Source organism: Prionailurus bengalensis, chromosome D4, assembly GCF_016509475.1.
Source record: "Prionailurus bengalensis isolate Pbe53 chromosome D4, Fcat_Pben_1.1_paternal_pri, whole genome shotgun sequence".
NCBI classification, from domain to species: Eukaryota; Metazoa; Chordata; class Mammalia; order Carnivora; family Felidae; genus Prionailurus; species Prionailurus bengalensis.
In genome coordinates this window covers 76,797,865-76,822,858 of record NC_057359.1, presented here as the reverse complement: position 1 = coordinate 76,822,858, position 24,994 = coordinate 76,797,865, and the positions used below count along the sequence as shown (strand labels likewise).

General features: G+C 42.4%; 1 protein-coding gene across 3 annotated transcripts in view; it reads left to right on the top strand.

Moving 5' to 3' along the window:
• Positions 1-24,994, top strand: part of ASTN2 (astrotactin 2) — an 882,294-nt gene that overhangs the window by 341,374 nt on the left and 515,926 nt on the right. For all 3 annotated transcript variants that reach the window (XM_043565814.1, XM_043565813.1, XM_043565812.1), the window contains one exon: positions 12,294-12,440. In XM_043565814.1, coding sequence (XP_043421749.1) covers positions 12,294-12,440 — 147 coding nt within the window. The remainder of the gene's footprint in view (positions 1-12,293; positions 12,441-24,994) is intronic.

The window sequence follows — 24,994 nt, the reverse complement described above, 5'->3', positions numbered from 1 at the left end:
GTTCCTTGGCCTGGGGATGGCGCAGGTCTGGCGGGACGCGAGCGGGGCTCACACGAAGTTGTTGGGGAGCGTGGCCGGGGAGAGTGGCTCCAGGCTCTGGGGGCGCCTCCCGCAGGGCGGCAGGGGCAGCTTGGGCGGCAGCGGGGGGGGGGGGGGGGGGGGGCGGGGGGGGGGGCGGCGGCTGTTTGGTGGCGATGTGTGAAGGGACCCAGGCATCCGGTGCGTAAAAGTAGAGGTCGTAGGGGTCCTTCCGGGCTTCCAAATGCATAACCGGTTCATCTCCGTCGTTTGGAAGCCGGTGATGTGCGAAGGGCCGGTTTCGAGCCGACCGGCGGTAGAGACACCACAGCAGCAGGAAAATGCCGATCAGCAGGCCGGATTTTTATTTCTTATTGACATAGTTTTCATACAGAAGGTCAACAGTGAAGGAAGACTTCGTGATACATTGTTAAGGCTTTGGGGTCTAGATCTGGATTACAATCCTGGCTTTGCTTCTCAATAGCTTTCTAGCCTTGGGCTAGACTCAAGTTTCCTTATTTGAAAAATGCACTAAAGAAAATTGATGGTTGATCAAATAAAGTAATATCTAAAATATTTAGCACAAGATGTCATAGTAACTGCTCTAAAAATAAAAGAACATCACCATTATCACCATCATCATCATCATCATCACCATCACCAATGAAATTGGTTTTCTTTTTACCTAACAAGCTTTCAGTGTAGGTGATGTTCAAACACAGGTTGGATGACCATAGGACAGGGCATTGTAGGGAACTACTTGTACGGTGTAATTTGTTAGGGTCAAGCTCTTTTTAAGTTCCCTGTAAATCTGAGATTCTGTGACTCATATTAGAACAGGTGATACTTGTGACAGGAGTCCAGAGAGGTATGGAGTTTCTGTGAGTTAGGGAAGACTTCCAGGAGATGGGGGTTCTCTGGCCTTAAAAAGTAGGTCTGCCTTTTGCTGCACTTGGCTGGTGTAGTATAGTAAGAAGAGCATGGGACTCTTGATCTCAGAGTTGTGAGTTTGAGCCACACGTTGGTCATAGAGATTACTTTAAAGCAAATAAAAATATTTTCCAAAAAGTAGATCTGCCTTAGACATGTTGATAAAAGCAGGAAGAGCAACACATGGCTGTAGGGAATGCATGTGGCCTGTCACAAGGAAAGGTACCAAGAGAAGTGCAGTGGAAGGTTTGGACAAAGCCTCGTTTCCCATTATTTCTCAAGTGTAGTCTGAGAATCCGGACAAAGTTGTGAGGAGGAAGGAGCACAGAGATTTGATGGAACCCCCTTCCTTTAGACGTAGTGTGATATGATGGAAGAAACATTGAATTAGGAGGTCAATAGATTGGTTTATATTCTCTCTCTGCCCTTACTAATCCTCAGCCTTTGGGGAAGTGCATTAACCTCTCAGAGTTTCCATTTCCTCTAGTATCAGAAAGTGGCAGCATTGCCTAGAATTTACAGTAGACCTATGGACTGGAGGAGATTCTGTAGGTAAAGGACAACACAGCTGACCTAGTAAATATTAAATATACAATAAACATAGTTTCTGTTCTCCTACTTTCACAAGCCTTGGACAGACATCCAGTGGCATCTTCTTAGAGAACTGAGTGTTGACTTCTTTGGCAAGCCCCAAGAAAAAGCAGCTAAAAATGTGCCTTCCATGGAAATGGGAGACGATTGGTCCCGATCTTCCTTGGTAGCCATGGAAACATGTGGCTGCTCTTTGCTCTGTCCCTCTGCCCCCAACACTTGGTCCCCAGCTCTTCTCTGCCAGTCTCCCCCTTCCATGAGGGGTGTGGGCTGCATGTGGTGGTGCTGCTAAACAGCCCACAGTCTAGGAAGGTGAACACAGAGGTCAAGCACCAGTGTTTAAAAAATAGCATTTTTATTTTGTGAGTCAGTACCAGCTGATGATCACCTGTGGCTCTGAAAACCAAGCTCCACCTTTCCTTCCTTCATTCCCATTTGTTTGTGAACCTTTCTAGAACTTTAGCTCTTTGAACTGTCACCATGATTTCTCTCTGCACACTGCAGTTTCACGGACTGAGTACAGTACCTCTTTCCTCCCTCCCTAATGCATTCCGTCAGGCTGCTACCAGTTGAATAGTCTTTAACCTTTCAAACTGGCCCTTGTACCTGCCTCTTTTCCTTCTTTGCACGTAGTTTTCTGTGACTCTGAAGTTCTGTTTTCTGTAAACAAGTTTTTTTTCCCCTCCAGTTGAGATACAATTGACATCCGTCACTGTGTAAAAGTTTAAGGTGCGTGGTGCATATTGGTTTGACTTACATATTTTGTGAAATGATTACGCTAATAAATAGAGTCAGCATCCATCATCTCAAATAAGTACAGTGAAAAGAAAAAGCAAGAAGAAAAAAAGTCGTTTTCATTGTGACGAGAACCCTTAGGATTTCCTCTCTTCGGTAACTTTCCTATATGCCATACAGCAGTGTTAGCTACGGTCGCCATGTTATTTATCTTATAACTGCAAGTTTGTGCATTTTGACCCCATTCCTCCTATTCCCCCATCTCCCCACCCTCTGCCTCTGGTGACCACATAGGTGATCTCTTCTCCATGAGTTTATTTCCTTTTTGTTCCTTTTTGGATTCCACATATAAATAAGATCATACAGCATTAGTCTTTCTCTGACTTATTTCACTTAGCATTGTGCCTTCAAGACTCATCTATATTGTCACCAATGGCAGGATTTTCTCATTTTTTATGGATGAATTATATTTCATCATATATATATATGTATATATATGTATACATATATGTATATATATGCATATATATGTGTGTGTGTGTGTGTGTGTGTATATATATATATATATATATATATATATATATATATGCATACATACAACTGCTGATCAACAGCTTGTTTCCGTGTCTCAGCTGTAATAAATAATGCTTCTGTCGACATGGGGTGCAGATATCTTTTTGGGTTACTGTAAAACTCCATTCTTTTTCCTTTTTTTTCTTTAAATTTTCAAATTTTTATTTATTTTGAGAGAGAGTGTGAACGAGGGAAGGGGAGGGAGGGAGGGAGAGAGAGAGAGAGGGAGGGAGGGGGGGAGAGAGAGAGAGAATATCAAGCCGGCCCCGCATGAGATTGTGACCTGAGCTGAAACAGAGTCGGATGCTTACCCATCTGAGCCACCCAGGCGCCCCTCCATTCTTTTTTCTTAATGTTTATTTATTTTTGAAAAAGAGAGAGAGAGAGAGACAGAAACAGAGCGTGAGTGGGGAGGGGCAGAGAGAGAGAGAGGGACACACAGAATATGAAGCAGGCTCCAGGCTCTGAGCTGTCAGCTCAGAGCCCCGTGTGGGGCTCAAACCCACATGAGATCATGACCTGAGCCAAAGTCAGATGCCTTGCCGACTGAGCTACCCAGGTGCCCCTAAAACTCTATTTTCTTTTAATGGCTTAGGAGCCGAAAGCATATAGACATTGGAGTCAGACAAGACTGACCAGGAAATTTTTCTCTATCACTTCCTAATGGTTAAGTCTTGGTTTTCCCATCTTTAGATAGAGGTGGTAATCTCTGCCTTGCAAGGCTATTGAGAAGTCTATAGGCAAATGTAAATAGAATCTTTAATACAGTGCCTGGCATAGGGCAACAGTTAATTATTGGGATCTGCTGATATAATTAATAGCAACTTCTGTATACATTTTTAAAGTAGCTCATTTTTCCTACTTTGTTTCATAGAATAATGGCTCTGTAATATATTATTACTTTTGGGGAACATCAGGTTAAATTCTGCTAAAGAGAATTCAGTGCAGGCCTTTCCAGAGATTTTAATACCAGATATATAATTTTTTAATGTTTATTATTTTTGAGAGAGAGAGACAGAGAGCAAGCTGACTGAGCCACCCAGGTGCCCTAATACCAGATATATAAATATACATAACTCTAGTACTTTAGGAGGTGAATACAGAATGCAACATGTCCCAGAATTTCTTGAAAATGGAAATTTTGTTTTCAAGATACATTTTGTTTGGTGAGAAATAACAGCTGTGGCTCGTTGGGACATTTATTTTATTTTTTTTTTAAAACATTTATTCAACGTTTATTTATTTTTGGGACAGAGAGAGACAGAGCATGAACGGGGGAGGGGCAGAGAGAGAGGGAGACACAGAATCGGAAACAGGCTCCAGGCTCTGAGCCATCAGCCCAAAGCCTGACGCGGGGCTCGAACTCCCGGACCGCGAGATCGTGACCTGGCTGAAGTCGGACGCTTAACCGACTGCGCCACCCAGGTGCCCCTCGTTGGGACATTTAGATGCACTTGTGTAGTCAGTAGGTCCATAGATGAGAGCAGGGATTCTCATCCTGCCTTCACACCTCGCCAATGAGACCTGGGTATAGTGTTGTGAAAAGGTACTAGGCTGTGGGTCAGGAGATGTGGCTTCCAGGCCCAGTTATTCCTCTCATGTCTAAGCTTGAGTTCACCATTAAGTGTTGGACTCCGCACTTGTATACTGGAGATAATACCAATGCTGATTACATGGAATTTTGTTGAAAAGTGAATTGGATAGTTGGGAATAATTTGTGAATTCATAAAAAGTGAAAAAACATGGCACCGTCTGTGTGATCTTTGTCACCTACACGATTGTTACCATCTCCACCGTCATCCCCTTAAAGTTACATTCATACCAAGGCCAGCCATCTGCAGCTGCCATTGAGAAATCCTAAGAGCCAGTTGTCTCTAGACCCATTCTGTGTCTGCCACCAGTGGCTTTGTCTTCAACAGTGTGCCACAATCCAAGCTTTACTCAGCCAAATGTGTTCCCCAGTGGCCTCACAATAGCACACTGCACTAACTGAGGCCATGTAGTATTTTCTGGAGGTCAGAAAGGAAGAGAAAGAGCCATCTATCCTGCCCCTGTCACCATCTGCTCTCCTTATAAAGTCCCGTGTGGTGATGTGGAGAGGTTCCCTTGAAGACCTGTGGTCATCATCAGGTGGGATGATGAGACCGCTCTGTGTTAACCCATCGTCACCACAGGGCTCTAGGAAAAGCTGAGGTCTGTAAGCAGCTTGACAGGGTTGGGTATTCACTGTTCATACCATATCTGGCATGTTGATAGAGAAGTTATAGAGGGTAATGGCTAAGAACTCGGACTCCGAGGTCAAATGGTTTTTCATTTCAGCCCTATAAACTTTGAGCTACATGGCCCTTGGTAAGTGGTGCCCTTTGCTTCCTCATGAGCAAAATATGGATGATGATAGACAGCACCTCATGAAGTTTCTGTGAAGACTAAGTTAGATACTATGTGAGAATGTTGGGTGCATAAATGTTTTCATAAATATTTGTGATGATGATGATGATGATGATGACGGCTGTGGTGGTGATGGTGGTGATGGTGATATTCTCTGCTAGGGAAGTCATTGTAAAGAAGAAAATCTATACAAAGTATAATAATAATAAGACTCAAAATAGGATTTTAGATAAATAAAGTAATCCTAGCATTACTTGATTTGGAGGAAGGAAGGCTCACGACAAGCCAGCTGCCACCATTAACTAACTAACTAGCTCCTCCTGAAGAGGACGTATTAAGCGCATCATTTTTCCCTGGGCAGCAGAAGCTGGCTTGTAGAGTCAGAGTCCAGGACTGTTGAGTACATCTGTCTGAGAGGAGAATTGCTGCTTTGGAGATGTTGAGGTTGCTGTCTCTGGAAATAAGAGTAGGCTGGATGAACACTGGCACAGATCCTACAAAGGAAAACCCTATGAAAGATGGGAGATTGGGAAAACTACAAATGGTTTCAAGGATGCCGTGTATTTGAGAGTGCCACGGTCAAAGAGCCAGAGAACATAAGAAACTAGTTCATGGCAAAGATAGAGAGAAGGAGATGAGGAGAGAGTTAACCCCAGGTGGGCAAAGTGGGGGTGAATGGGAGGAGTAGAATGCCCCATATTGACACATCGTACTAAAGTATTATGTATACACTCCAGCCACGAGTAAGGCTGAGGATAGGGGGCCACCTTATGTAGAATTCTCAGAAAGTCACACTTATAAATATTCTTTCCTCCTGCCTCCATCGTGACTCTTGTACTTGTCAGACAGTGTGTCCCAATTTTCGTTTCCAGAAACACACAAAGAAGCACAGAGGTACTGGAGCTCAGGTGTGGCAGGAATCCCAAGAGGCATTCATTGAAGTTAGTGGGGAACACCAGCCATCTGCAGGGGCCACCCTGATATGCGCGAGGTTTAGCAGCCTATCAAGGGCTTTTCGTATGATCTCTAGCTGGAAGGTGGTGGTGGGGGGCAGGGGACCAATCATTGCCAAAGAGAATGAATGCATACATTTGACTAGAAAGGAACCAGTAACAGTAGTCCAGTACTGACATCTCTTGGTAGAATGGAAAATGATAGTTAGGCATTCATTCATTCATTCATGCATTCACTCATTCAGTAAATAGACGTTTATTGAACACCTAATATATATTCAGACACACTTACAGACGCTGGAAATAATAGGGCACAAAAGATGAGGTCTGGCACATAGTAGATGCACATTAAATAACTACTTATTGAATGAACAGCTTCTCAGATAAAGACATTGAGGCTTAGAGGAGTTAGGTGACTTGTGCATGAAGGCCAGCAGCTAAGTATAAAAGCCAGAATTCCAGTGTAAGCCAAAGAGCCATATGTCCTGCTGAGATCTGTAGGCAGTGGGAATTTGAAGACTTGAGATGAAAGGAAAGATAAAGTACATGTGTTTAATGTTACAATTATGATCTCACATTTAATCTAAACAGCTTTTCCACCAGTTATGGGTTATGATTGCCATTTCATAGATTAGAACACTGAGGCTCTGGGAGTGTAGGTAACTTGCCACAAGTTAGATAGCTATTAAATGGAAGAGTCTGGATTTAAGTCTCCAAAACCCAGCCTCTTCATCCTATTCTAAGTGACTTTTCTACCAATTGCCCTCCTCCGCCCTAATGTCCTGAGATCTTCAAGTCCCTGTCCCTCACCCCAACCCCATATGCCATTTAGAGGAAGAAATGATTTCTCAGCTTGGGACCTAGTTTTTTGTCCCCCAGAGATATCGGGAGGAAGGATTCAATGGAAGTATAGCAGCTTTAAGTTTTCTGCACACAGTGGTCTGATGGGGTTAGATCTATTTTCTTCATTGTAAAATGTGATTGATTCAATTCCAGATTTAACTTAAATTTGATTTTCTTCTCTCAACCTGGCATCTCCAAACTGAGAATCAATCAAACCCCAAATTATAGGCAGCGTGTGGATCAACAATGCCGAGTTATTTCCGGTCGAATTTCTCAAGCAATGCATTTTATGCCATTCTCTGCTGCCATGAGAGGAGTTGAGTGGTAAGAGGGAGGGGAAACGAAAGGGAAATTAGATTATTAACTTTCTCCAGTTCCAACAATCAATACACCCTGGTGTAATTCTATTCCTACAGCACAGTGCTCTCTCTTGCAAGTGATGGGGAGGGCACTGCGAACTGGAATGTGAAACAAGAATACCCGTGACCCTGGACATTTGGCGATGCTCCTGTTATGATCTGGAGCTATCAGTTATTGATCTGAAGCTGTCATTTATTGATTTTTTTTTCCAGTTGCATAGAGTTCTGTTTTGTCCTCATATTAGCTCTGAAAGAAGAGCACTCCTCCATTTTTTAGATGGAAATATTTTGTCCTTTTAGGGTTAGACCCACTGGCAAGTGTCACATGGAGACTTAGTGGTGAAGCCAGGATTTGAACACAAGCAGGTCTAGCTTTAGAGGTCATGCTCTTTCTGCAACTACATGATGCCTTGGTGGGACCTTTATTCTGTGGTGAAGTGGAAGGTGGCATGATATGGGGGAAAGGTTGGAAAGTGCTGGTTCTAGTCTTGCCTCTGCCATGTGCAAGTTGAGTGACCTTAGAAAGTCATTTGGTTGTTCTGTCCCTCTGTCTATGTGTAAAATGGGGATGATAGTAGCAGTTTGTTATAAGGATTAAATGAGGTGAATTTGCTTCACCAAAATGTAAGCTTCAAGGACATTGGTTGCCTTGTGTTCACTGTCATTCCCTCTTTGCCTAGAACAATATGGAGAAAGAGGCGATGCTCGGTAAAAACTGGTTGGATGGGTGAATGGTCGGATAGATGTGAGTGCTAGGCGTAGTGCCTGAATCATAGTAAACACTCTGTAAAGGGAGTTTCTCCTCCCTGTCTCGGCTTCCTGTGATGCAATACAGGGCCTGGATGAGAAGGATGTGGTTTTTATGGGAAAGATAGTTTCTACCTTGCCACTGTCTACAGCTCTTACTCAGAGCTAAATGCTAATGATCAGCTCGTTGGGCCAGGAACTCTTAAGAAGTCACCTCTGTTTGAGTTCCACTGTGAAGTTTCTGCCAGATTCAGTTGCCATGGAAACTCCCCAAGCCCCATGGCAGCTCCACAGGCATCTGGCCCAAGTGCAGACTTGACCTGTGTGCTTTCTTCTTCCTGGACTTCAGAGGCAGCTGTAGCGATTCAGGCATTCGCTGAATAAATGGCTTCCCCAGGACACTGTTCATTCACATTCTCCCCTCCACTCCCTCCCTCTTCTTAGGACTCTCCCCCACTATATCCACCGTTTCTGTCTTTGGTTTCTAAAGAATAATTCAGTTCATAATATGTTCTGTCAATGTGTTGGACAAAGAAGTAAATGAGTATTGGTTTCTGCCATCAATGATTAGATAAATACTGATACCTGGCTTGGAAATGATCATTTGCGAGGGCCTACCATGTGCCAAAAACTGTGGTAGGCATTTAACATGTGCTGTCTCATTAGGTCTCACAACACTCTTGAAGGATGTGTCGTCTCCCTCCTATTTTCCAGATGATAAAACTGAGAGACAATAAGCTAACAACATACCTTCACTCCCCTCCCCACTGACTCCTAAAGATTGTGGATTACTGTGAAGGTTTAAAAGACCTAGGGGAAGCAGTTAGCCCGGTGTGAGTCCAGAGAGATAGTACAAGCAATCCCACACCTGCCCATAAGTCCTCATCTCCCAACCAGAAATCAGCCCAGCGAGGGCTGGGCAGCATTTCTGGTAGCTGGTTAATTAGCAAAAGGAAAGTCTTGGTCATCTCCATTTGTGCTGCCATATGGAGGCAAGTCTGGGAGGTGCCTTCTCAGAGACCCACAGGATGCTGTTGTCCATCCAGGGCATCTGCTTCCCCAATGCCAGGAACATGTACCTTCCTTATCTCACTCTCCGGTTCCCCTTCCCAAGAATGTGTTCATGCTGGACTCATCCTTACATGTTCGTCCCCTGAGAACAGACTCTACAGAATCTAGAGTGGAAACTCAGTGCTGCTGCTAAGTGTTCTTTGCGGGGGGAGGAGGGGAGGTTGTTAAATATCTAGACTTGGGGTAACATGTTGACTTTTTAAGGGAAAGACTTACACAAAGCACTGACTCCTAGTCCATACCCTTTCTAGTATAAAACTTGGATGCTAGCTAGCTTATGTTATTTAGGTACTAAACTGTATAGTTCAGAGTTTGAAACAGCTTTTTTGTGGCTCCCAGGAAGAGAGAAAATTTGTTCCTTTTCTTCCAGTGGTCATTTTAGGCTTAGGGACTTCCCATCCACCTGACACCAGAAGCAGCTTTTTAAATCTTACTTGCCATTCCATCTAACATATATCCAACAAATATAGCAAATAGATGAATAGTCTCTACCAAAAGTTATGCCTTGTACTAGGACTAGCAATAAAGATAAAGATGCTGTTCTTAAATCAAAGAACTTATAGGTTCCAGGAAGTAAGTTTAGCATGAGAGATGTAAAGATGGTGAAGATGGGGTGCCTTCCTTCAAGAATCTCACTGTTTATTAAGAAAAAATTATATAGGCATACAAAAAAATCCAAAAGCTGTCCATAAGGGCTCTTATTCCATTAGGATCCACCAGTCTAGCAATACAGCTGGCTTATGGTTGGCCTGCTTTTCGACTGGTCAGCACCTTATCTGCTTACTAACATGTTACTATCATCCCTGGAAGTTGGGATGTATTTGCTGAGATTCTACCACGTCCCAGACACTGTGCTAGCCATTGGGATCAATGGTAGGCAAAGGATATGGCACCTGAGCTTACCATCCAGTTACTAGAATCTAATGTTGGAGTGAGATATTTTGAGAAACACAACAAACGTAGGCTGTTTGTTTGCCTAGAGGGAGAGGAATTTACATTTGTGATTAATCTCAGTGATGAAGGATAAGGTAACAAGTGGGGTTCTATGCAAAAGAAATAATACCTGTCAGGGCGCCTGTGTGGCTCAGTCGGTTAAGCGTCCAACTTGGGCACAGGTCATGATCTCATGGTATGTGGGTTCAATACCCATGTGAGGCTCTGTGCTTACAGCTCGGAGCCTGGAGCCTGCTTCAGATTCCATGTTTCCCTCTCTCTCTGCCCCTCCCCCACTTTCACTCTGTGTGTGTGTGTGTGTGTGTGTGTGTGTGTCTCAAAAATAAATATTAAAAAAATTTTTTTTAAAGAAATAACACCTATGATATTAGCGTGATGAAGTGTTGACTGTGGTGGCACTGCAGTTATGCAGCCCTGCCCATACCTCTGTCAGGTAGGGGAGGGCGACAGGAGGTGTGAGTGCAGAGACCCACCATGAAAGGCCTTGAATGCCAGGCTAATGAGAATGGAAGGCATCCTGTGCCCAGAGGTGTAAAACAGTCTCAAGGGGTTCCAGCAGGGAATGAGATGGGAAGATGTGCCCAAACCTCCCTCATTTCATAAGCAGAGAACAGAAGAGATGTGGGGAAACAGGTGAAAATGATAAGGACATAGAATAAAGGGGCACCTGGGTGGCTCAGTTGGTTAAGCTTGGACTCTTGATTTTGGCTCAAGTCATGATCCATGGTTTGTGAGATCAAGCCCCACATCAAGATCCATGCTGACAGTGCAGAGCCTGCTTGGGATTCTCTCTCTCCCTCCCTCTCTGTGCTTCCCCCCCCCCCATCTTAAAATAAATAAATAAAATTTTAAAAAAAGAATAAATAGAACTGCATGGCTGTGCAGATGCTGTAAAGGAAGAAGACAAGCATGAAGGATGTCTAAGTTTCTTGCCAGTTTAAATGGTGGTATTTTCAATAAGTTGGGGAGCTCAGGAGGAGAAGAAGGAAAAACAGGAGGAGGAGAATAAGAAGGATCAGGAAGAGGAGGGAGCTTTAAGGAGAAGATAATGTGTTCACTTTTGAACACATTTATGTCATGCCCCTGAGACTACTGTAGGGAGATGTCTAGGAGACTTGGGAATAAAGGTTTGCTCAAAAGAGCCTAGTGGGTGATAGAAATTTGGGACCCATTGTTCTAAAAATGTTATCAAAACCTTTAAAGTAATTGTCAATAGCAAGACCTAAAGAATGAGACACAGTGGGGGCTTAGGACACAGACAACAGAATTGCTCTGCTGGCCCAGTGCTTTGCTGTCCATGCAAATCCAATCTACTCATTCTATTGCATCTATTAAATTGCCTTTAATTTTCTCAGGCAAATCTCCCCTTCACATCTTACACCCTCTCTGCTAGTTCCTTAACACAACTTGCCTTGGAGTCTAATTAGCTGGGGATAAGCCCCCTAGCCTGTAAGCTCCCGGAGAGCAAAAACTCTTCTCGCGCTGCTATGTATCTCCATAGTAGGTGCTCAATAAATGCCTGCAACACTAATGTGAACTGAAGAGCTTCTAACAGTCTGTGAGACCCTGTTAGATGATAGACATTGTGTCTACACTATGCCACATAATCATCACAACAACCTGTGAGCTGTTTCTTACTACTCTCATCAGACGTGTAAGAAAACTGAGGTTCAGAGAATGAAACAGGTCACACAGCCACTGAGGCTAAAGCCCAGATTTGAACCCACGGTTGTCAGACTGTAAAGCCCGTGTTCATTCCACTGGGCTCTGCAAATTCAACACTTCTCACTTCTTCCTACTTGCTCCTAAAACTAGTAGAGAGTTTAATATTTTTTAATAATTACCAAAAACAACCAGCCTAATTGAGAGGGGAGGAGAGGGAATTACCACAGTTTTCAGGAAGCTCGTTTCTTTCATCTGTACCAAAGGGGATGATAAGCCCATTTTGCAGAGAGTTAAGTTGAGACCCAACAAAGGCCACTGAGATGTCATTGCAAGCACAGATGTTGGAAAATATGGTTTCTTTTTCCAGCTTCCCATTTGGAAAATAACAGGATTCCCAAATTCCATGCTATCCCTATTTTCTCACCTCCTGGATTTATGTATCTTTGTGTTGTATTTTTGTTATTAGGTTTGCTGAAAAGCCCAGTGAATAAGACGGCCTTGACATTGATTGCTGTGAGCTCCTGCATCCTGGCCATGGTGTGTGGCAGTCAGATGTCCTGTCCACTGACCGTGAAAGTGACTCTGCATGTGCCTGAGCACTTCATTGCAGATGGTAAGAACCAAGCATAAAAGATGCCCCATTACCTGCTCGTCACCTTGCACCCCTGTCTGGTCAAATGTCCTCCATGCATAGCCCAACTTCACAATCAGATTACCAAAACAAACAAACAAACAAACAAAAAAACATTCCAAAGGCCTTGGAAGAAGCCCTTATGATTTAGAATCCTGGGTTATTCTAATGGAACTACAGACTGTTGTTTTTTTTTTTGTTTTTTTTTTTTTTTTTTTTTTTGCCGTGGGCAAGGATAAGATTTGTTAAATTAAGGAAGAATTCAAATGTGAGTGCAGGGAGACGGAGCTACTTCAGAGAACCTCCTGCTTCTTATTATGCTTGCGAATCCTATTCCTAACTAAAAATATCCCCTCCCCAAATACTATTTGCTAATTAAAAAATATGACCGAGAAGATCATATGAGCTTCGTTGGAATTTCCTGAATGTCCTGGAGAATACTCTTATCTCATTCCGTGTAGATGTACTTTACAAGTATGTTATATCCTACCGTTTACTCTTCATGCAATTAATTTGAATTAGTGAGACACTGTAGTCTTTGTTATCATTTGCAAAAAAAGCATGGCCCAAGAAACTGATTAAGGTTCTTGATAGCTATTGTTAAAGTGTCCTCCAGAAAGATGTTCCAGTTTACATGCTCCAGTAGGATGCGATGGCACCTATTTCCTCAATTGCTTGTCCAAGTGCTTGGCATTACTATTTTTAAGTGTATGAAGGTTATCATAAATATAATAAAGAAGATATATTAAGTATGCAGCTTAAATTTTTACGTAAGAGTCCATCCAGATCAAACCATAATACATTCCCAGCTTCCTTATGTTCATTCCCAGTTAATGCCTTCCCAGAGGTAACCACCCTTCTGACTTCCAACACCATATTAGTCCTATTATTTAAAAAAAAATATTTTTGCAATTGGATCTGTATTGAATATTTTTGAGATCCTTACTCAATAGTTGTCAGCCTTATCTCAATATAATTCAATTTTATCTTTACCTTTTAAGTTCATGTTCAGATCTAGCACCAATCCCTTCCATATGTTTTGTCCAAAGTGGAATGATTACCTCCTTTCTCTGAAACATTCAGACTTCTATTAATGCATCCTGTGATGGCTCCCACTTCACCATGTAAACTAGCCTCTACTTGTTTTTCACCTGAACTACAACGAAGTTCAGTATTTCTTATTTTATATACATGCAGTTGGCTTCCGGTCCTAAACATAACATTTTTGATTCAATTCTATCAAATCATATGTGTACATGTGACAGGTGCAACTTTGAGTGTAAGATAACAAAAGGATAGCAGAGGGAAGCAGAAGGAAGCAAATGTACAGAAGCATCTAGGTCGTATAGGTTCATGGAGATTGGGATGGGAAGAATTGCCAGAACCTGGGTGGAGATGAAAGACTAAGAGTAATAAACAATGAGTTTGGAAAAACCAATAGGACAAGTTTGGCCACCATTTAAGGCATGTGATCTTAACTTTTAGTGTTACCAGCCCCTACACTTTAACTGTAGAATGATAGGCCTTAGCAACATTCAAGTTTTGAATATTTATTTTCATGCTTGTAGACATTGAGCTCCTAAGGAGTCTAAGTAACCTTCTCAAGGTCATGGTAAATAGTTTAGAGGCTAAGAGCAGAGGGTATAGAATAATACAAACATGAATTCAAATAGTTGTTCTGTTATCTGCCATTTCTATAGCCAAGTGAATGACTCACCTCTCAGTGCCTCAGTCTGCATCTATAAAATGGTATGATAATAATACCTATCTCATTGGATTATTGTGAAGCCTACAATTCCACATTTATCAGATTTTCAGAGAACATGTAGTTGTGAAATTGCAAAATCAAGGGATCGCCCAAGAAAACTCGAAAAGTGTTGTGATGGCTTGGAAGGACAGAGAAAAATGTGGTGAGATAACAGGTGCCCTTTCTCAGTGGTCCTTATTCTGACCTCTGTCATAAACTTAAAACTTTACAACTTCCTGTAGAGTTGTCTGTTTCTGCCTGTAGACTGGAATCTCTTTGGGGGCAGGAGATGTGTCTTCTGGGAGAGATCTTGTATTCCTGATGATTAGCACAATACCTGGTCCATGGTGGATGCTCAGTAAATATGTGATGAATGAATGCATGAAACCTGAATTAAAGCAGACTTATGAATGGCCCTATGGGCTGTTATATTAGATCTCTAAGAAGAAAGGGGAGACTGAATCAAGGAAAACTAAGGCAGAAAATGCTTACAGATCAAGGCTAATTGACAATGACAATGGAGTTTACAAATCCTAGGGATGCGATGATACAAACATAGTAGGCAATGATAGAGGACCTAGCCCAAAAGGATCTCAGTCTCAAGGTGTAATGGAACCCCCTTCCCCTACATGCTGCATTGTCTTGGTTAGGAATGTACCCTTTGAAATGAATATGTTTAGGTTAATATCTCAGTTTTCTTATTTAGTTGCTATGAAATATAGGAGAATCAGTGAAGCTCCCTATGTCTCAATTTTTCTCATCTGTAAAATGGAGATTATTTTGAAAAGATTGAATGACATAATGTATATAAAATACCTATAAAATATCTAAAACATGGTGATTGCTCGAAAAATCTCCATAGCTTGCTACTCTTATTCTTAAAATGATCCATAAAGGAAGAGACATCAGAAGCTGGTACATGGCAGGACAAGAAGGCATAAGAAACTAAATAAATGGGATTCTTCTATTCTAATAGATTCTGATAGAATCAAACAGTACCAATCTATTATGGTACTTCTGGGGTTGAACAGGAATTCTTAGAGCAGTGAATACTTACAGTCAGGTTGATGGCTGTCCAGTTCTAGGCAAGCAGACCTTTCCCAGCATGATCCCAGTGCTTTCTGTGGGTGGATAATCTATATGGATTGCACATCCCATTCCCCCAACAGCTCTTCAAAATGATCTTTATTATCCCCATTTGACAGATAAGAAAACTAGGACTTGAAAAAGAGTGGAATCCGGTTTTCTGTGGGGGTGGAGCAGGGCCTAACCAAGAATAATTTATATGAATTCGACTAGTGAGGTCTCTAGCTCTGATTTCTGGAGATGCAGGAGTGTTGTGTAGGGAGGCAAGAGGCTAAGTGATGATGATGTCTATTTTCCTGAACCTTTATTATCAGTTGGCATTAATATTTGTAAATTAATCGATATATGACATACATACAGTAAAGAAAACAGAATGCAAGTGTACAATTCAATCATATATATATGCCCCTACCTTAAAAGGCCACTGTCTGAGTTATAAACAACATCACACACAATAAAGCCTATCAGGATGAAAGCAGCCCCCATCGAGTGGGAAGGACTCCAATGAGACAAAGTCACTCAAGGACCATGGCTAAGTGGCTAAGACAGCTCTCAGTTTTCTTACCTTCCCCATAAACCTTAAGCTACCAACTTGTCAGCCCTTAGGGAGAGCATTCATCCAGCCATATGTGTTGAGCTGTCCGTGGTGCTGACGTATGGGGCGTGGGGTTGAGTAATGGGGAGGGTCTTCAAAAAAAAAAGTATTCTGCAGTTGTGTTATGGTATCGCTGTACTTGATGCTTACTGCCCGTTATAGGTAAAGGCCAGCACAACGTGGCACTTTTCCATATCCTAACTGGAAAGAGCAATAGCCCTCATCCAAACCCTTGGCAAATATCACCCCTTTCTTTGTCTGGGTCTTCTCAAGGCCACTAGAGGCTTTTTGCCCTGCTAAGTACACAGTGAAGAGATAAATTAGATTTGTGTCCAAACTCCTTGAATCTAGCTGTTTTTTCTGCTGTGGACTGTTAGTTATAAGCATTTTGGTCATTTGGGCTGATGAGTCTTAGAACTAGTGAATCACAGTCTCTAGGGGTGGAGCCTATATACTAATATTCTTAATATGAACTCTGTGTGATCAATTAACAGAAGTTTGAGAGTTGCATTAATATCTCTGTAAATGTTACTTTTATAATAACATATAATAATGTAATAACTCCTTGGAACCACAGGGACTCCTGATAAAGGGCTTTGGTTTCTTCCATCTTTTACTGTGTCAATGTCATATTAATGGAGCTGCCTCATGCTGTAGCTCCAGTGATTGTCCATAGCACTGAATGCAATGTAAATGGCGACTATGAGTTTTATAACAACGCAGACCTGATAATGTACATGGATCCAGGCTTCATCCAGATTGTCATGTAGGTGGCATTGTGGATGAATGGTTACAAGTTAGTTTTAAAAGCTTGGGGCGCCTGGGTGGCGCAGTCGGTTAGGCGTCCGACTTCAGCCCAGGTCACGATCTCATGGTTCGTGAGTTCGAGCCCCGCATCGGGCTCTGGGCTGATGGCTCAGAGCCTGGAGGCTGCTTCCGATTCTGTGTCTCCTTCTCTCTCTGCCCCTCCCCCCTTCATGCTCTGTCTCTCTCTGTCTCAAAAATAAATAAACGTTAAAAAAAAAAAGCTTATCTTATTTGAGATGTTGGTTTGTGCATCTCTTGAGGCTCCCAGTGTAAGTCAGGGTATATTTACCCAATATTCTGACACTACAGCAAGCTAATAGAAGAGGCAACTCTTAATTTTTTATGTTTATTTATTTTTGAGAGGACAGTGAGAAAGAGAGAGGGGGAGGGGCAGAGAGAGACCAGGGACAGAGGATCCAAAGTGGGCTCCATACTGACAGCAGAGAGCCTGATGTGGGGCTCAAACTCATGAACTACAAGATCATGACCTGAGCCGAAGTCGGATACTTACCTGACTGAGCCACCCAGGTGCTCCAAAGAGGCAACTTTTAAAGGAGTAAGTTGTTTAGATTAAGTGAGTGAGATGGCTCCACTCTAGTGTAGACAAATAACAGTACACCTAGAGTTCTCTCTTATAGTCTGTTCTGTTCTGGTGCTTTGAGAAGGTGAGTGATATATTGGAAGTTGTCCAAAGGAGAAGCTTCACAGTTGAGAGATTGGAAAAACACTGTGGATACCTAATGACTGAAGGAATCATTCTATAAGAAGAATTGAAGGAATCTAAACAAAAAGTGAACCCGATATTATTGAGTAAGTCTGTTATAAATATGGCAGTGTTCAAACATTTTCATGGAGTTATTTACTCATTCCAGTCTCATAGCAGAACTGTGAGGCAGCATTTAGCATCTTCATTTGCATACATGGATGTAAATGCAGAGATGTTAAGTGATTTAGCCAGATTAACACACAGAAGTGAAGCAACACATGAGAGCCCAAATGTACCTGAACCCCTGGTCCGAGGTCCTTCCATGCCCCACTCTTTGACAAATATAACCATGGTCATTATTATTGGTTTTGAAAAGGGGACAGACTTGGGAGTCCCCAGGAAGAAAAATTAGAGCTAGATGGGTGATGAGGTGGTCAGTGATGAAGTAAAATTGATCCTTCATCTGAAAATGTCTTCACTTTCTGAGCTTCAGCTTCATTATCTATAAAGTGGGGATAATAGCAGTACTTATCCCGTAGAGTTATTGTGCAGAATAAATGAAATAATGCTCATAAAGCTTTTAGCTCAGTACCAGAGATCTAGTAATGGCTCAGTAAATCGTATAAATGTTAGTGGTTGTTATCACTTTTGTTTAATACTGGAAGGGGGTCATTGCAAGGTAAGGAGTTCCCCATCATAGGAAATTTCCTAAGAATGGATGACCACATTTCTATGAAGCCATAGAAGAAAAGGGAAGAAATGGGTTTGACTTGGGTACATGGTATTTTGATTCAGAGCCATTTTATCAGAATATAAATTTTTAAAACACTTAAATTTTTTTAGGACTTTCAAATTATGTTTGTTTATTCTTCACAACCTCATTCTTGGGTGGCACCCACTCTTTGCCTTAGCCCAGGAATGGAATGAAACTCAGGAATGAGTGAAAGCTAGGGAGTGTCTCTTGAATACTTTACCTGACTAAACACACACACACATATGCACACACAGTATTTTTGTGTTGATACGTTCATTACATCAAAATATTCATGCTAAAATATTTATATGTTAAGATAAAGTTAAGTCGTTGGTCTCACCTTTGGGTTAGACTAGGTGATATTTCAAATCCCCTTTGTTTTCTATGACTGAGGAATTTGGGGTCTGAGGGTTCCTTACCAGCCTGTGAAAACCTGAAGTGGAAATGTTTATCATTAGGATGGCCTAGCTCATTAATATGCCACGTGTAGCTGCTTTTGAAAACAAAAATTTTATATGATGAATCTCAATCTATATTTGCTTCCACCCCTACTTCATGTCTTTCAACCCAAGAGAGTGAGCTAATCTTATATGGCTTTGTGCCTTTAATGAAGAATGAGGTTATAACCAGCTCCAGAGCTAGTTTGCAGTGATTTGAATACATGGGAGGAGTATTTTCAACTTAAGGAAGGAAAAATTACACCACACTGAAGGTGGCTGCTTAGTCACAAACTGCAAAGAAACCTGTATAAAGAGAGGAGTTCCTTGGACCTTCTGCTCTGTGGCACCATCTGGGGCTTGGTTTTAAAATGTTCAGTGCTAATTGCAGACCTTTGAGTGCCATAGAACATGTTCAGGGATGAAAGTTCTCCATAGCAGGGTCACCGCCTTGTTTGCCCTTCACTACTTTGCACACATTTGTTGCTGTTATGACAGATAGGCTACTTTGCCTTGTGTCTTCCTATGTACATTTGCTTAAGTGTTTCTCTCCACCAGAAGTGCCCTTCCTAGTTTCCATATATTGCAACTCTACCCATCTCCATGGCCTAACTTAATTTTCTCTTTCCTCCAGAAAACCCTGTTTATCAAAACCCCCTTCCTTGAAAACTAGATAGAACTATATTTCTGCCTTTTTAATAACCCCACAGCCTACCTCCCATCACTGTTTTTGTTATGAATGTGTCATTGGAACAACTGCCATAGTCCTAAGAACTGGCCTCCTGAGTTAAATCTGACTCCTCTCCAGTCTGTTTTCAACAATACAAACAGAGTTGATATTTTAAAATCAGCAATCTCAGCATACTGCATTTTCTCATAAAACCTGTTCAAGTACCTCTTACTATAATTGTAAATACTGAACTTCTTAACATGGCTCTTAAGCTCCTGCAAGATCAGGTCCCTACCTACCTCTCCATCCAGCAGCCTCAACTTACTCCACTGTCTTTATGTGGGTTCCTTAAATATCCTTAGCTGTCTCCTACCTCAGGACCTTTGCACAAGTTGTTCCTACTGCCTGGAAAACATTTTCCCTACCTCCCCAGTTTCTTCTGGACAAATTTATTTACCCTAAAGTGATTGACTTCCTCTTTTCATATCCCTGCCTCTTTTAGATCCCTTAGTAATTATTCTCCACAACCCCTGCTCTATTCCTTTATTCCAATTATTTAAGTTGGTAATTATATATTATCTAGTTCATGTTGGTCTTTCCCACTAAGCTGTAAGCTCCATGAGGCTAAAGATTTTATTTGTTTTGCTCATTATATTCAGCACCTAGGACAGTGTCTAAATCAGAGTTTGTGCAACCAAACAGCATTCATTGAATGAATGAATGAATGAATGAATGAATGAATGAGTGAGTGAAAGAAAGAAAGAAAGAAAACCAAAAAATGAAGTGATTTCACTAGCTAGACTTAAATTTCCTCAAGGTCAAAGGCCACAGCTTATTCATGTCCTACCCTACTGTGAGGTCTAACAGAGGCTTCAGCAGACATATAATAAATTGTGTCTGTGAAATGAAGGGAGGTGGGGCAGGCAGGTGAACCTAGATAACCTAAGAAGATATATCCGGGGGAATGACGGTGCACAAAATCTGAGTTTGCCTCTCTTGTGATTGACTTCATTCCCCACAGTTTTTCCTCCCATCCCCAAAGATAAGAAACTCCAATCAAAATCACATTTCTCCCCCCAGCACCAAAATGAAACCAGCTTTATCCAGGAGCCCAGGAAGAGGGGAAAATATAAATTGAGCTGAGATTCAGAACACCCGGGGGGGGGGGGGGGCAGAGAGGGGGGAGGTGGCAATGAAATACCAATAAACCATATTAATATGCTGAAATCAGGAAGAATAGGTTGAACTCCAACCCAGATTTAATAACTATACATGAGAGAGTGCAGGGAGAAGGCAAGGCTAGGTTTCAGTCAGAATTAAAATGAGATCTGTAATGAAACTGGTAATATAATTATAAACTGTGAAAACTTCTTTGCCTTCTTCCTCTTCTGGTACTTAATGGGCAACTCACTCAGCAATGGCCTGGAGCTGTTGCTTGGGGCGGTGGATACCCCCTAGAGTAGAATCTGCTTTTTTCCCCCTCAAACCTCTTTATTAGAAAAGCCTAAATCTACAAAACCATGGAAGGAAAAAAAAAATGCTTCAAGCTATTTCTTCCTTAAATAGTAACTGATCCCCAGGTTAAAAGTGACAAGGGGCTTGAGGGAGAATAAACTCTGGAAAACCACTCTAAGCGGCTGAACATGTTGAAGCTTTTAAAGATATCACAACAGCCAGTTGGGTTGGGATTTTTTAATGACACTCTGTGCTAAGATGTTAGCTTGGCTCCTGACCAGGATGAATTGTTATTAATTTCCTTTCCTAACAAAAGGGATAACTGAGTTTGACGTCCAAAATTAGAGACTAATTTCTGTGTTTTGATAGCACATTGAGTCCAAAAATACGTTCCTAGGAATGGGGGGCAGAGGACGGTCGAAAAGGGTAGGGAAATGTAATTTCTTCTCATTAATAATTCCATTCTGCTATTGTGAGCAGAAGACCACTTTGACTTTTCAGCAGGGAGGAGAGAGTGATGGACGGGAGCTCTGATGAGAGGGAGCTTGGGATTATAGTGCGATGTTCCCTCCTTATTGACTTGGTGTTTGCACAGTGGTGTAGGGGTGAGGCAGTGGTACAGTGCTGGGAGAGAGAAGATAACATGGTGCAGTGGTTAAGTGCATTGATCTATGACCCAGGAGATGTGAATTCTACACCTAGCTACTCTGCTTTCCAGTTTTTTTTTTTGACCTGAGCCTCTGTTTCCTCATCCAAAAGCAATGTTTTGTTTTTTTTTTAAATAGTTTTTAGAATGTATTTATTTATTTTGAGAGAGACAGAGAGACTGAGCAGGGGAAGGGGAGAGAGAGAGAGAGAGAGACAGACAGACAGACAGACAGACACGGAATTCCAAGCAGGCTCTGCATTGTCAGTGGGGAGCCCAGTGTGGGGGCTCAAATTCACAAACCATGAGATCATGACCTGAGCTGATACCAACAGTTGGATGTTAACTGACTGAGCCACCCAGCAACCCCCAAAAGCAGTGTTAATACTCCCTACCCCAAATGAGTGTCAATGGGCTGATATATGTGGGATCTCTTGGCCAACTATGAGAATAGGTCTGATTATGAGAATGTGGTGCTTTCCCATTTCTGTTTGTTCATAACTTTATTACTTATGAGGACAGTAAAGGAGTTGGAAAGAGCCTAGTGGGTATGGCCACATCAGTAGAAGGTACAATTTTGGGGAGGCTTAGCTTGGCCAGAAGGAAGAAATTAAATAGTTAAACATTCATTATCAACACCACTTTCTTATTCATACATAATGCCTGTTTTCTCCCCCCTCTTCTGCCTTCCTTTCCTTCCTTTGGTTAACAAATATCGCACATCCTCTTCTCCATGGCATGTGTAGATGTCAGGGGTGGAGACATGAATAAGACACACTCTCTGACCTCTCCTAGAGAGAGAGTTGTGCTGGATGCTGTGGGGATAGAAAAGAAGGGCAGCTAAGTACCCCAAGCTGGAGATGGGGAATGGTACTAAGAGGAGGATATCTTGAGGGGTGCTGCCTGAGCTGGATCTCAGAGCCATTGATGTTTACATGAAGGTGGGTGATGGGTGATGCCATGCTTCCTAGAGGGGCATGGGCACTTGTCGGTGCATACATGTAGACCCTGCTGGTCAAGTATTCCAATGATGAGCTAATACCAACATTAATAATTGGCAATGTTTACAGAACACTGCTAAGTGCCTTGTAAAGGGTTACCTGCTTTCATTCTAATGTCTCATGAAGTAGATCCAGACATTATCCTCACTTTAAATTTAAGGGAAATTAAAGCCCATGAAGTTTATGTGAGCACTTCGATGCCATAGAGGCAGGAAGAGGGTGAGCAAAATTATTTGTGGCTGTAGAACATGGTAGACATAAAATTAGATGACTGCATTTGGGCTGTGGCTCTACCACGACTTCTCCAGGCCTGTTTCTTCCTGGTACAATCTGGGAAGGGAACAAGATGGTACTTAAAATTCCTCCCTGCCATAACTTTCTAAAAGTAGAATGAGAAATATTCCCCTTTAGAGGGGATATAACTCAGGAGTAGAGCATTTGACTGCAAAGTTGCCCTTTATTCATCCCATTGGGTACATGGCCTCTGGAGTCTTTATGCATCCATCCCATTAGCATCCACATCTCTTCTGAGTCTTATCTGGCCAGGCCTTTCTGTGGCCAGCCAGCCCCCTTGAGCAAGGATCTTCGAAGCTAAGGCAGCTGAGCAAACCTTTCACAGCCCACAAGTTGCCATTTGAAGAAAGCTTAGAAGGATCACAGCCAAGCTTGGGCAGGGACTGTGGGCTCCCAAGGCTGCTGGAAAGAAAAAAGAAGTGGTGGGGATCCGGGCCATGGTGGGAAAGATGCCTCCCATCTCCAGTTCGAAGCTTCAGCTGCCAGGGGACCTTGAACATCTCGGATGCCAACAACAGTATGGGAGGGAGAGAATGCATCATATTCAGAGGGGAGATGATGAGATGGGAAGAATAATTAAATCCTGCACATCCCTCCTGCCTCTCTGCATTTTCTCCCTCCGGTCCCTAGTGCCCTGCAGAGCCTTGCTGTTTGGCTTTCCTCCCCAGCTACCCCTCTGGATTATCTAAGCCAAATATATCTGCAGCTGCACCGTCCTGGTTTGGGGGCAGCTGTTGGAAACTTTCTGAACCTTTGCTAAAGGCTCGGGCATCTTACCTGCAGCTTGAATAATCCCCAGAGCCTGAACCACTCCTGAACTTTCTGTGCATTCCCTCTTCTGCTTTAACTTTAATTCCCATTTGGACTTTATTGGTGAATCCACACGTTAAGACTTTCAGCTGGCCCTTGCTGAATGCCTATACAGGGTAAAACTCACACTCTAGGACAAACTCAAACACAGTCAGTGCTAAAGGAGGGTGAGACAGGAAAGCATGTGAGATATAGAATCAGAAAACCACAGGTTCAGTGCTGTATCTCTCTACTTACTAACTATGGGTCTTAGATGAGTCACCTCACTTCTCTGAGCCAGCAATTCCACCGTCTATAAAAGTAAAGCTCTTAGCCTCTATTTTGTAAGGTGAAGGTGATGAAATCAAGAGGGATATGAAAATATCCCATAACAGGTGCTCAGTAAATGCAAATCGTATCTTCAAAGGGCTCACGCCTGTTATTTAAAGTGACAGGATAGCTATAAAGCAAAAGACTACAAAAGGCAAATCATAATCAGAACCATGTAGGGCGTGTAGACAAGAGTGAGCGAGGTTGCCAGGGAAACTTGGAGTATTTTCCACTGGCCAGATCTGGGTAAAGCCTTAGGGAGTGAGAGGATTTGTCCCATTGGGAGGAGCTGGGTGGGCAGGATTGGGAGTGAGAATGTTTGCTCTGTCGGAGATCCAGGATGGAGTGAGGACAAGAAGGACAATGTCCCAGACAAGGAGGACACCCTAGGAAAAGGTGTGGCAGGAACAGATAGCATCCAGAGCATCCCAGGCTCCAAGGGGCATGATGAAGGATAATGGGAGGAACAGATGGGAGAGCAGGGTCTTTTTGTTGGACTTCCCTCAAGGAGGTGATTGGAGGTCATGGAGGATTTAAACAAGGGAGCGTAGACATCCCAGTTGCTCTTACAAAAGGCAATGCAAGATGGTAATTAAGAGATCAGGCTGTAGAGTTAGATGTATCTGGGTTGAGATGCTGACTCTGTGAATTAATAGCTATTTGATATTACAGATGTTACTTAACCCTTCTGGCCTGTTCCCTAATCTGTAGAGTGGACATGATGATAATAGCTTCCTCTTAGGGAAACTAAATGAGATAATATCTGTCAAGCATTCAGTAGTAGAATGTTTGGCAAAGATGAGGCACTCAGTAATATCTTTTTTTCCATTGGCATCCTACCCTTACTTCTAGTCTAAGTTAGGTCTCGCTGTTAAATGTGCAGTCAGCACATTTACAATTGCTTATTCAGTGTCTAATTTGGTTAAGAGTCTGGGATATAGAATCACACTCCCTAAGTTCAATACTTGGCTCTGATATTTTGTAGCCATGTAGTGTTGAGCTAGTTATTTCATTTCTAAGCCTCTGTTTGCTCATCTGTGAAATGGGGATGGCAGCAGTAAACCACTTCAGAGGGCAGTCAAATGACTGAATACGAAACTAAGGCAAGCATGTGGCACATAGTCAATGCTCAGCCAACAATAGCCCTTGCTAATGCTGCCTTCAGCCCCTTGAGGGCGGACAGTGTCGCTGTCTTTTTCCTGTGAAATCTCCAGTACAC